General features: G+C 43.1%; 1 protein-coding gene across 1 annotated transcript in view; it reads left to right on the forward strand.

Annotated features, from left to right (window-relative positions):
- Positions 1-13791, forward strand: part of LOC115155881 (cytoplasmic protein NCK2) — a 47195-nt gene that overhangs the window by 20500 nt on the left and 12904 nt on the right. Inside the window, exon 2 of the mRNA XM_029702888.1 lies at positions 13221-13465. Within this exon, the coding sequence (XP_029558748.1) occupies positions 13237-13465 (229 nt within the window). The 5' untranslated portion in view covers positions 13221-13236. The remainder of the gene's footprint in view (positions 1-13220; positions 13466-13791) is intronic.

Consider the following 13791-nt stretch of genomic DNA (forward strand, 5'->3'; position numbering starts at 1 on the left):
CGAAGAGGTACAACATGCACTAACTCAAAATAATCTCCCACAAACACTAGTGGGAAAAACAACTACTTAAATATGATCCCCAATTAGAGACAACGATGACCAGCTGCCTTTAATTGGGAATCATACGAAAACCCCAACCTAGAAAAAATAACCTAGAACACAACATAGGAAATGAAACTAGACAAAAAACCCAACATAGAAAAAAGAAACTAAAACCAAACATAGAAATAAATACACTAGACAAAACCCCCCAGTCACACCCTGACCTACTCTACCATAGAAAATACGAGCTCTCTATGGTCAGGACGTGACAGCCTGAGGTAGTGAGTCATGAAAAGGAAAGGGAGGGTTTGAGACTAGTTGTGTAAATAAATAGTAAACTTGCTCCAGCACCTATACCTTTATTGGTTGACAACATTTTTTAATTCAGATTTCAATCCAACTCCGATCTGAATACTTTGAGTGTACAGGCATAGCTTTATTACAAATATTTTTGTCCCAGCACCCCAACATAAGTCATTTTTGTTTGATCTCCTACGTCATCGTTTCCTGAACTCGGTCCTTGGGACCCCAAGCTGTGCATGTTTTGGTTTTTGACCTAATGTTACACAGCTGATTCAAATGATGAAAGCTTTATGATTAGTTGATCATTTGAATCAGCTGTGTAGTGCTAGGACAAAAACCTGAGTTTGGGGGAAACCCTGTCCTACGTAGATGGTGGGACACAAGGATGCAGGGAGGTTATGTTTATAAATGTATGTTTAGAGTAACGGAATTCAAGGGTCAAATTATCATTACGATGGACATATTTATGATGGATGAACAGGAGAGGTGGAAAGGGGGGGTAAGAGATGGTAGCGTGGGAGGTAATGAGAGGAAGGAAAACTCAGGAGATGTAGGAGCCGTTAAATGGAGAAGAGTAAGTATGGAAAGAATGAACAGAGAGCGAGAAGAGAAGAGTAGCAGAGGAGAGAAAGGATGATTTCAGGGGGGGGGGACCAGTCGCAGTCTGACCAGTCTGATATAGGACCAACTGGAACCATGGAAACTCACCAAACAATGTCTCTCCCACTCAGGGGGAGGGAGAGAAATGACAGAAAACGAGTGATGTGACAAATTGCTTGAAAACTGGGAGTGAATGGAGGAAAGAGGGGGAGGACAGCGATAAAGGGAGCAATCCACCATTTCTGTAGTCAGCCGTTTAATGAAGATGGGCATAAGTGTGAAAGCGCTGTCCAAACGCTGTCCAAGGCTGCTGACAAATATGTGGGTGGACAGAAGAACCCAAGTTACTATTTTCTCTGTGCAGAAGAGAAAGATGGAGTGATACTGTCAGAAAAGAATCACATCGCTGCTTTCTGAAGCACTAACTGAGTGGGAAAGTATTCACAGAAAGTAGACTATATCCTGATTTAGAAACTGTGTACACTGTACAGAATATCTAGCAAATGTATTAGTTTTGCTTTTGATGTGTAACCTTTGTAGAAACGACGAGGAAGAGAAGAGAATCTGGCTATTTCAGTCCAACACTTACACTCTCAATCCAATCCACTTTGCCAAACAGGGTTTTGTCAGTGATATGGTTTAAACAGAGTTGCTTTGATCAGGACTTGCAAGAGCTTCGTTTGATAAGTCCCTCTTCCTCCTGTATGATATCACCGTGAAGTGGCTGGCTAAGTGACTGCAGGCGTGGGTCTCGTTCTGTGGTCAGAGCATTCTGTCAGTAGCTTATCTCCCGAGGGTTTATTTTGAGTAGACAGTTGAAAGGACGGCATGATGTCGTCTGCCTTTTGGACCTCCCTGAGCATCAAAACATTCGGTCTGACATTTTTCACTCTGTCTTCTTTGAGGACATCAAACATGATAGTGATTTTCCACCGCTCAAACTGAAGAGGAGCTCATACCAACCCTGTCAGAGAGATGGGCCTAGCCAACTGCATTGCATACCAGGGCAGGTGTGGAAAGAATGCTCTGGCATGACAGTGGCACTGGACTCACTATAAAACAGATCATTAACATTGACAGTGTTCCAATTCATTTGGCCCCGATGACGAGGGCTTTGACCTGTTTTCAGCAGCCATTCACAACCAGCCAAAGCAGTCTGTTGTGGGTGCTTGTATTAGGCCTTTTCAGATCACAGTGAACCGATTGGTCTATGGGAGTACCAGGAGCCGTTTCCGTATGCTGCAGTGTATTTATTCAGGATGGTCCAAATGCATATTAACCAGCTTCCTACTCTGAGAAACAACTCAAAGCAAACAGCATCAAACAAATGAGAGTACTGGGAAAAGAAGAGAAGGAGAACAGTTTGTTCCATTGGTTTTTCCTCTTACTGTGTTTTTGACCTGAATGCCAAACAGAGGACTGTGCCAGTCTTTTTCTCTTTAAAAAAAAAAAAAAAACGTTTATTTTCTTTAATCCTCTTTTACTATCCCTTTCTCTTTGTGTTGTGCTGAAAAGGCCTGGGAGCTTTTTTCTCTCCCCCTCAATGAGGAGCTGTGAAGTCCAGGCGGAATTCAACTCAGCATTCTGTCATTATTCTCTCCTTTTAACTCTCTCAATAGAGGGATGGGGGAGCAGAGACTCCCTCTTTTTCTCCCCTTTATTCTCCCGCTACCCCCTTTTGTATTTTACATTTGTTTACCTCAATGTCTCCCTTCCTCGGTTTCTCCCCGATTTATCCTTTAAAGACAAAATTCGACAATAGCAGGCATGGCACATGGCAATGCAGCTAAACCTAGATGGCTGTAGGGAAAGAGACTCAGTAATTGAATTAAGAGAGTTACACACTACAGCTCTGCCTGGAGACCAGAAGTGTGAGCTGTAACACATCTCGCACACAACTGAGGTAAGCTGATAGTGTGTGACTGATGGTGTGTTTGCCGCCTGTCGGCGTGTGTGTGAGCGCCCAGCGAGGAGGATGGATGTGATTCTTAGTGGCATCCCCACCACTCTCCCTAATGAGCACGGTCATTGGGGAGACTGAATAATCATGGTGGATACGGAGGGAAGCAGGGCCATCACTCTGAGGGAGAATGAGTCAGTATTAGAATGCTGATAAATGGGGCAAGAGGGAGAACGAGAGGGGAGGGATACAGGTGGTTTATTGGAATACTCTTTTTGCCTGTCAGATCCTTGTAATCTCGATACCAGACACTTCCTCCCCATTATCGCCTGGGGACAGAATTGGTGTGTAACTGTGACATACAGCTGTTCTGTAAGCCACATCGGTTATACCTCACCTGACTAACTCACCCTTCTACATTCCTCCCAGGGCAAGGATAGACTCACAGGCAAGATTTGACCTGTTCCTCTCAAAGTCCCTCCTCCTACCTTCTCTCCTCCTCTACCTCCTCCCTTCCTTCCTTCCCAGGCCTGTGAGGGAATCCTGTTATGCAGCTTTAGTGTGTGCAAGCAGGGTCACATTCACTGTATTTCAATGCTACACAAATGCTTGTACTCTTGCCAGACTCTTTCCACTACAGAGGCTGTGACAAGAGTCTAGTGTGACAGTAGGAGGTCTGATATACTATACATTTTATTTATATTTTACCTTTATTTAACTAGGCAAGTCAGTTAAGAACAAATTATTATCTTCAATGACAGCCTTCAGGGGCAGAACGGCGGATTTTTACCTTGTCAGCTCTGGGATCTTGCAACCAAGTCCAACGCTCTAACCACTAGGCTACCTGCCGCCCCAAATGACCCACACATTTAGCTAAAACACCCGTAGACACTGCATTAAGAGATGAGCCTGTCCTGGATAGCATTCATATGGGATAGTTGTGTAGAATTTCTTCAGTCTCTGTTCAGCCTCTCTGTGGATCTGGCCTTATTGAAGTAGAGTTTAATATCCTGTGTTAAACGCCCGAGTCTCGGAGTAATCCATTTGCATTTCTGAAATGCAGTGGTCTATATCTGAAGATATAAATCTTTCCAGCGGTAATGGGGTCTTTTATGTGGTGTAATTGTGTGACTACTCTTCTCGTGAGTTATACGGTCCTTTGTGGCGGAGCTTCATCTGTGAATTGCCCTCATTAAAGAATAAAGTGTAGAAGACGATATGAGAAAGGAAATGTGTGATCCCTAGTGTGTCTCTCTTGTGGGACTGGATGTTTTATCATTTATCGCTGTGTGCCTGCCTGCCTGCCTGCCTGCCTGCCTGCCTGCCTGCCTGCCTGCCTGCCTGCCTGCCTGCCTGCCTGCCTGCCTGCCTGCCTGCCTGCCTGCCTGCCTGCCTGCCTGCCTGCCTGCCTTCCTTCCTTGAACACTCAACTCCAGTTTTTTGACACACACCCACACTATAGCAGCATTCTGTTTTTCCCACTGGGTTGTTCCACCTCAAAAAGCACAAGAAAAAGGATTTTGACACCCAACAATGCAAAGCTGTCACCAAGGCAAAAGGTGGCTACTTTCAAGAATATAAAATCTAAAATATATTTGGATTTGTTTAACAATTTGTTTTGGTTAGTACATGATTCCATATGTGTTATTTCATAGTTTTGAGGTCTTCACTATTATTCTACAATGTAGAAAATAGTCAAAATAAAGACTGGAATGAGTAGATGTCAAAACTTTTGATTGGTACTGTATTTCTCTATTAACATGCTGATTTGCTGGTGCTTTTAGTCTTTATGTAAAAAAACAACAACTATAGGCCTATTGTAATAAAAAAGGTTTGTCTAAAATAAAATGATCTATGTGACATTGCTACATACATGGCTAAACCATGATATTAGACATTTTTTGTTATTCAACTGTTTAAATGTAGCGCGCCCCATTAAAGAAGACATATCGGTAGCCTACTGATGTAGGTATCTAGTTATTGTGGGTCAATCAAAGCAACACTACTGTCAGAGGCTCCATGTGTGGCGAGTGAAGTGGGAGATTTCCAATCAATGCAAAATGGAATTACAATTACTTTTTATTTTTTTATTTTATTTTACCTTTATTTAACCAGGTAGGCAAGTTGAGAACAAGTTCTCATTTACAATTGCGACCTGGCCAAGATAAAGCAAAGCAGTTCGACACATACAACAACACAGAGTTACACATGGAGTAAAACACACATACAGTAGAAAAATAAGTCTATATACAATGTGAGCAAATGAGGTGAGATAAGGGAGGTAAAGGCAAAAAAGGCCATGGTGGCAAAGTAAATACAATATAGCAAGTAAAACACTGGAATGGTAGATTTGTAGTTGAAGAAAGTGCAAAGTAGAAATAGAAATAATGGGGTGCAAAGGAGCAAAATAAATAAATACAGTAGGGGAAGCGGTAGTTGTTTGGGCTAAATTATAGATGGGCTATGTCCAGGTGCAGTGATCTGTGAGCTGCTCTGATAGCTGGTACTTAACCTCTCTAGGGTATGTGGGACGAAATCGATATTCAAATACCTTAGAAATGCAGTCTCATTGTTCTCAGATCGACCACTATCCAAATGCGCTACTGTTTTTCAGCCATGGCCTGCAAAGTCATCATTCAACGTTCTGCCGCCTTCTGAGAGCCTATGGGAGCCGTAGGAAGTGTCACGTTACAGCAGAGATCCTCAGTTTTCAATAAAGAGAGTGTAGAAGGCCAAGGAATGGTCAGAGAGGGCACTTCCTGTAAGGAATCTTCTCAGGTTTTTGCCTGCCATATGAGTTCTGTTATACTCACAGACACCATTCAAACAGTTTTAGAAACTTTAGGGTGTTTTCTATCCAAATCAAACAATTATATGCATATTCTAGTTTCTGGGCAGTAGTAATAACCAGATTAAATTGAGTATGTTTTTTATCCGGCCGTGCAAATACTGCCCCCTACCCTAGAGAGGTTAAAGCTAGTGAGGGAGATAAGTGTTTCCAGTTTTAGAGATTTTTGTAGTTCGTTCCAGTCATTGGCAGCAGAGAACTGGAAGGAGAGACGGCCAAAGGAGGAATTGGCTTTGGGGGTGACCAGAGAGATATACTTGCTGGAGCGCGTGCTACAGGTGGGTGCTGCTATGGTGACCAGTGAGCTGAGGTAAAGGGGGACTTTACCTAGCAGGGTCTTGTAGATGACCTGGAGCCAGTGGGTTTGGCGACGAGTATGAAGCGAGGGCCAGCCAACGAGAGCGTACAGGTCGCAGTGGTGGGTAGTATATGGGGCTTTGGTGACAAAACGGATGGCACTGTGATAGACTGCATCCAGTTTATTGAGTAGGGTATTGGAGGCTATTTTGTAAATGACATCGCCGAAGTCGAGGATCGGTAGGATGGTCAGTTTTACGAGGGTATGTTTGGCAGCATGAGTGAAGGATGCTTTGTTGCGGAATAGGAAGCCAATTCTAGATTTAACTTTGGATTGGATATGTTTGATGTGAGTCTGGAAGGAGAGCTTACAGTCTAACCAGACACCTAGGTATTTGTAGTTGTCCACATATTCTAAGTAAGAACCGTCCAGAGTAGTGATGCTAGACGGGCGGGCAGGTACGGGCAGCGATCGGTTGAAGAGCATGCATTTAGTTTTTCTAGTATTTAAGAGCAGTTGGAGGCCACGGAAGGAGAGTTGTATGGCATTGAAGCTTGTCTGGAGGGTTGTTAACCTCTTACATCTAGACGTTCCGCTAGCGGAACACCTGCTCCAATATCCAATGATGGGCGTGGCGCAAAATACAAACTCCTCTAAAATCCGAAAACTTCAATTTTTCAAACATATGACTATTTTACAGCATTTTAAAGACAAGACTCTCGTTAATCTAACCACACTGTCCGATTTCAAAAAGGCTTTACAGCGAAAGAGTACCCAGCCAGAAATAATCAGACACCCATTTTTCAAGCTAGCATATAATGTCACAAAAAACAAAACCAGAGCTAAATGCAGCACTAACCTTTGATGATCTTCATCAGATGACAACCCTAGGACATTATGTTATACAATGCATGCATGTTTTGTTCAATCAAGTTCATATTTATATCAAAAACCAGCTTTTTTACATTAGCATGTGACGTTCAGAACTAGCATACCCCCCGCAAACATCCGGTGAATTTACTAAATTACTCACAATAAACGTTCACAAAAAACATAACAATTATTTTAAGAATTATAGATACAGAACTCCTCTATGCACTCGATATGTCCGATTTTAAAATAGCTTTTCGGTGAAAGCACATTTTGCAATATTCTCAGTAGATAGCCCAGCCATCACGGCTAGCCATTTAGACACCGACCAAGTTTAGCCCTGACCAAACTCCGATTTACTATTAGAAAAGTTTGATTACCTTTGGTGTTCTTCGTCAGAATGCACTCCCAGGACTGCTACTTCAATAACAAATGTTGGTTTGGTTCAAAATACTCCATTGTTATATCCAAATAGCGGCGTTTTATTCGTGCGTTCAAGACACTATCCGAAGTGTAAATAAGGGTCACGAGCATGGCGCATTTCGTGACAAAAGATTTCTAAATATTCCATTACCGTACTTCGAAGCATGTCAACCGCTGTTTAAAATCAATTTTTATGCCACTTTTCTCGTAAAAAAGCGATAATATTCCGACCGGCAAAGCGTGTATACGTACAAAGAGAGAGAAAATAAAAGCATGCTATCCCCTCGTGCACGAGCCTGAGTCTCATAGTACTGTTACTGGCCACTATCCAAACGCGCTAATGTTCTTCAGCCAGAGCCTGCAAAGCCACGATTCAGCTTTTTGCCGCCTTCTGAGATCCCATGGGAGCCGTAGGAAGTGTCACGTAACAGCAGAGATCCACTGTAATGGATAGAGATAATCAAGAAGGGCAAGAAATGGTCAGACAGGGTACTTCCTGTACAGAATCTTCTCATGTTTTGGCCTGCCAAATGAGTTCTGTTATACTCACAGACACCATTCAAACAGTTTTAGAAACTTTGGAGTGTTTTCTATCCAAAGCTAATAATTATATGCATATTCTAGTTTCTGGGCAGGAGTAATAATCAGATTAAATCGGGTACGTTTTTTATCCGGCCGTGCAAATACTGCCCCCTAGCCATAACAGGTAAACACAGTGTCCAAAGAAGGGCCAGAAGTATACAGAATGGTGTCGTCTGCGTAGAGGTGGATCAGAGATTCACCAGCAGCAAGAGCGACATCATTGATGTATACAGAGAAAAGAGTTGGCCCAAGAATTGAACCCTGTGGCACCCCCATAGAGACTACCAGAGGCCCGGACAACAGGCCATCTGATTTGACACATTGAACTCTATCAGAGAAGTAGTTGATGAACCAGGCAAGTCAATAATTTGAGAAACCAAGGCTATTGAGTCTGCCGATGTGGTGATTGACAGAGTCGAAAGCCTTGGCCAGGTCAATGAATACGGCAGCACAGTATTGTTTCTTATCGATGGCGGTTACAATATCATTTAGGACCTTGAGCGTGGCTGAGGTGCACCCATGACCAGCTCTGAAACCAGATTGCATAGCGGAGAAGGTGCGGTGGGATTCGAAATGGTCGGTAATCTGTTTGTTGACTTGGCTTTCGAAGGATAAGCTATGAGAATTGGTCGTCTATGACGCCCAGAATAGAGAGTTAAAGGAGCAGGTTTCTGGGGGCGATAATATATATAAAAAGATATGCGAAGAAAAGATGGAAATATATATATACATGGGACACAACAAGATGAAGGACAAAGACGTCTGACTGCTACGCCATCTTGGATTATTGATAATTACGATAATAAATTGGCTAAATGAGAAGGGGTTGGCTACAAGGATCAACCAACAGATAGGCTGTTTAATATGAATGGAGTTGTTGCAGACAAGTTGTTGCAGACAAGAATGCGGTGAGAGCAGCAAAATAGACTCCATTAGTCTCGTTAGCTGGCTAACTAATTTAGCTAGATAGTGTAGATAGCCTGGATTCTGTACATCGAGTTGATGCAGTCAAGACAGACACTACCAGATGACATGATAATCTATTGCAGCAACAAGTTTGTCTATCTAACATGAGCGAGTTGGTTTGGCTACTTTCTCTCTCTCTATACCCTCAGTGTGAGACACACCTGCACCTGCTTCTCTTGTGCCCCTCCCCCACCGATCTGTACTGAAACAACAAGTAGAGTGCCTCTCCTGAGTCACGCAAGTAAGTCCCAAGTGAAGTGCAAAGAAATATAAATATATATACAGTGGGGAGAACAAGCATTTGATACCGATTTGCAGGTTTTCCTACTTACAAAGCATGTAGAGGTCTGTAATTTTTATCATAGGTACACTTCAACTGTGAGAGACGGAATCTAAAACAAAAATCTAGAAAATCACATTGTATGATTTTTAAGTAAATGATTAGCATTTTATATATACAAAAATACTCACCATAAACGTTGATAAAATTTAAACTGTTATTCAAAGAATTATAGATAAACATCTCCTTTATGCAAACGCTGTGACAGATTTCAAAAAAGCTTCACGAGGAAAGCACACTTTGCAATAATCTGAGTACTGCGCTCAGAAAAATACACTAGGCAATACAGATACCCACCATTTTGGAGTCATCTAAAATCATAAATAGCATTAGAAATATTCACTTACCTTTGAAGATCTTTATCAGAAGGCACTTCCAGGAATCCCAGGTCCACAATAATGTTGTTTTGTTTGATAAAGTCCATCATTTATGTCCAAATATCTCCTTGTTGTTAGCGCGTTCAGTTAGCTACTCCAAATGTAGGAAGCGCGCGAAAATGTCTTGACGAAAAGTAAAAAAAGTTATATTTACGTTCGTTCAAACATGTCAAACGTTGTATAGCATCAATCTTTAGGGCCTTTATCACTTAGAACTTCAATAATATTCCAACCGGACAATTCCAATGTCTTGAAAAACGTTTTGGAACACAGCTAACTCTCATGTGAACGTGCGCCAATGAACGGCAGTACCGTCCTGAGTCAACAACTTCCAACTTCCACTGTTCGCTCTCTGTTCGTCATAGACGCCTCAAACAACTTTCTAAAGACTGTTGACATCTAGTGGAAGCCTTAGGAAGTGCAAAATGAACCCTAAGTCACTGTGTTCGATAGGCAATGACTTGAAAGGACTACAAGCACCAGAATTCTCACTTCCTGGTTAGATTCTTCTCAGGTTTTTGACTGCCATATGAGTTCTGTTATACTCACAGACATCATTCAAACGGTTTTAGAAACTTCAGAGTATTTTCTATCCAAATCTACTAATAATATGCATATTCTAGTTCCTGGGCCCGAGTAGTAGGCCGTTTAATTTGGGTACGTTTTTCATCCGGCCGTGAAAATACTGCCCCCTACCCTAGAGAGGTTAACAGTTGGACAATGTTGACTATTGGAGAACATTCATGCTCTCTTCCTCTTAGTGATCATCGCAGTTTCATGTTAACAAGGCAACGCTTCCTTAATCTATTTAAATGTTCAGTTTTCCATCTGCAGTAGTTGAACTTTGGAGTACACTATCGTTCAAAAGTTTGGGGTCACTTAGAAATGTCCTTTTTGAAAGAAAAAAAAAGCACATTTTTTTGTCAATTTTAAATAATATCAAATTGATCAGAAATACAGTGTATATATTGTTAATGTTGTAAATGACTATTGTCGCTGGAAACGGCAGATAAAAAAAAATGGAATATCTACATACGCGTACAGAGGCCCATTATCAGCAACCATCACTCCTGTGTTCCAATGGAAAGTTGTGTTAGCTCATCCAAGTTTATCATTTTAAAAGACTAACATTAGAACGTACACTAACATAGACACTGGATTGTAAGGATGCTTTTCATTCCACTGGCACTGTGGGACCCAGAGAATATCATTAGGCTGTCAGAGGGCTTGACGGGACAGAACTGTTAGACTGAGCACATCCAGCCTGGGATTGTGCTGCATTCACAATGATTTATGTTGTTGTTGGTGCTTTTTATTACTATACAGATAATATAGTGCTCATCGCATGCACACAGCCACTCACACATACAGCCACTCTCACATACAGGCACAAATACAGTGCATTCGGAAAGTATTCAGACCCCTTGACTTCCACATTTTGTTACGTTACAAATAAATTGTTGAGATAAAACAAAATCCTCATCAATCTACACACAATACCCCATAATGACAAAGTGAAAGCAGGGTTTTAGAAAGTTTAGCAAATTTATTTAAAATAGAAAACATACCTTATTTACATAAGTATTCAGACATTTTGTTATGAGACTTTGAAATTGAGCTCAGGTGCATCCTGTTTCCATTGATAATCCTTGATGTTTCTACAACTTGATTGGAGTCCATAGAGCTCAGAGACAGGATTGTGTCGAGGCACTGATCTGGGGAAGGGTACCAAGAAGTTTCTGCAGCATTGAAGGTTCCCAAGGACACAGTGTCATTTTTTACATTCACATTTACATTTTAGTCATTTAGCAGACGCTCTTATCCAGAGCGACTTACAGTAGTGAATGCATACATTTCATACATTTTTTTCCATACTGGTCCCCCGTGTCCTCCATCATTCTTAAATGGAAGAAGTTTGGACCACCAAGACTCTTCCTAGAGCTGGCTGCCCGGCCAAACTGAGCAATCAGGGGAGAAGAGCCTTGGTCAGAGAGGTGACCAAGAACCTGATGGTCACTCTAACAGAGTTCGAGAGTTCCTCTGTGGAGATGGGAGAACCTTCTAGAAGGAAAACCATCTCTGCAGCACTCTACCAATCAGGCCTTTATGGTAGAGTGGCCAGATGGGAGCCACTCCTCAGTAAAAGGCACATGACTGCCACTTGGAGTTCGCCAAAAGGCACCTAAAGGACTCTTATACCATGAGAAACACGATTCTCTGGTCTGATGAAACCAAGATTGAACACTTTGGCCTGATTTCCAAGCGTCAGGTATGGAGAAGCATGGTAGTGGCAGCATCATGCTGTGGGGAGGTTTTTTAGCAGCAGGTGCTGGGAGACTAGTCAGGATCGAGGGAAAGATGAACGAGCAAAGTACAGAGAGATCCTTGATGTAACCTGCTCTAGAGCGATTAGGACCTCAGACTGGGGTGAAGGTTCACCTTCCAACAGGACAACAACCCTAAGCACACAGCCAAGACAACACACCAGTGGCTTCGGGACAAGTCTCTGAATGTCCTTTAGTGGCCCAGCCAGAGCCCGGACTTGAACCCGATCAAACATCTCTGGAGAGACCTGAAAACCACTGTGCAGTGACGCTGCCAATGCAACATGACAGAGCTTAAGAGGATCTGCAGAGAAGAATGGGAGAAACTCCCCAATTACAGGTGTGCCAAGCTTGTAGCATCATACCCAAGAAGACTCATGGCTGTAATTGCTGCCAAAGGTGCTGAAGGGTCTGCATACTTATGTAAATGTGATATTTCATTTTTTATTTGTAATATATTAGCAAACCTTTCTAAAAACCTGTTCTTGCTTCGTCATTATGGGGTATTGTGTGTAGATTAAATTCCCAATCTAAATTCCCAATCTGGCACTCATACCATCACGGCTGTCTAATCATCCCCAGCTTACAATTGGCTCATTCATCCCCCTCCTCTCCCCTGAAACTATTCCCCAGGTCGTTGCTGTAAATGAGAATGTGTTCTCAGTCAACTTACCTGGTAAAATAACGGTAAAATAAAATAAAAATAAAAGATTGAGGAGAAAAAAACAATTTCATCCATTTTAGAATAAGGCTGTAACATAAAAATGTGGAAAAGGTGAACGGGTCTGAATACTTTACGAATGCACTGTACGTACATGTACGGATGCACGCACACTTTCTTTTACATTCTCGTGCTAACACAGAGTAGCTAAGGTGGTGCTGTAAAGCTGTGTGTTCACCTGACTCCCCTCCTGCACTGTGAAATAGAGCATGCTTAATCCCTGTCACACACACACAGTGCCCTCATGCCTGCGGTGTGATTTGATAGCTGTGGTCTGTAGTTAGACGGTGAAGCTGAGGATCTAATGTAATAGTTGGGTGGCGTAGTAGGGATTATCTTGTCTGACGTCATAATTCTGCCGTGTGAAATGGAGAGAGGATTACATTAGTCTGATTCTATGTATTCGCCTGCTTTTCTGCTTTCTTTTTCAATCTCTCACACACTTAACATTTCCCCCATTACCACAATTGTCTCATCGTTGATTTTCTTCTAGCATTAAGATCAGTTCATCAGACATTCCTGTGATAATAGGTTAGACAACCCTCTGTCTTTCTGTCTCTCGTCTAATTTGGGGTCTATGTGTAACTTACCGTCTCTCCCTCTCCTTTCCACCCCCGCCCCGCCAGGGGGACTCCATGAAAAATGATGGAGGAGGTGACAGTTGTAGCCAAGTGGGACTACACGGCCCAGCAGGACCAGGAACTTGACATCAGGAAGAATGAGCGGCTCACCCTGCTGGACGACAGCAAGACGTGGTGGAGGGTGAGGAACGCCTCCACCCAGACCGGCTACGTCCCCTCCAACTACGTGGAGCGCAAGAACAGCCTGGTGAAGAAGGCCTCGCTGGTCAAGAACCTCAAAGACACACTGGGTAAGAAGGGTGGCGGTGGGCAGGGTTAGAGGTGTGGGGCAGGGTAAGAAGGGTGGCGGTGGGCAGGGTTAGAGGGGTGGGGCTGGGTAAGAAGGGTGGCGGTGGGCAGGGTTAGAGGGGTGGGGCAGGGTAAGAAGGGTGGCGGTGGGCAGGGTTAGAGGGGTGGGGCTGGGTAAGAAGGGTGGCGGTGGGCAGGGTTAGAGGGGTGGGGCTGGGCAGGGTTAGAGGGGTGGGAGTGGGCAGGGTTAGAGGGGTGGGGCTGGGTAAGAAGGGTGGCGGTGGGCAGGGTTAGAGGGGTGGGAGTGGGCAGGGTTAGAGGGGTGGGA

This window comes from Salmo trutta, chromosome 20, assembly GCF_901001165.1.
Source record: "Salmo trutta chromosome 20, fSalTru1.1, whole genome shotgun sequence".
NCBI classification, from domain to species: Eukaryota; Metazoa; Chordata; class Actinopteri; order Salmoniformes; family Salmonidae; genus Salmo; species Salmo trutta.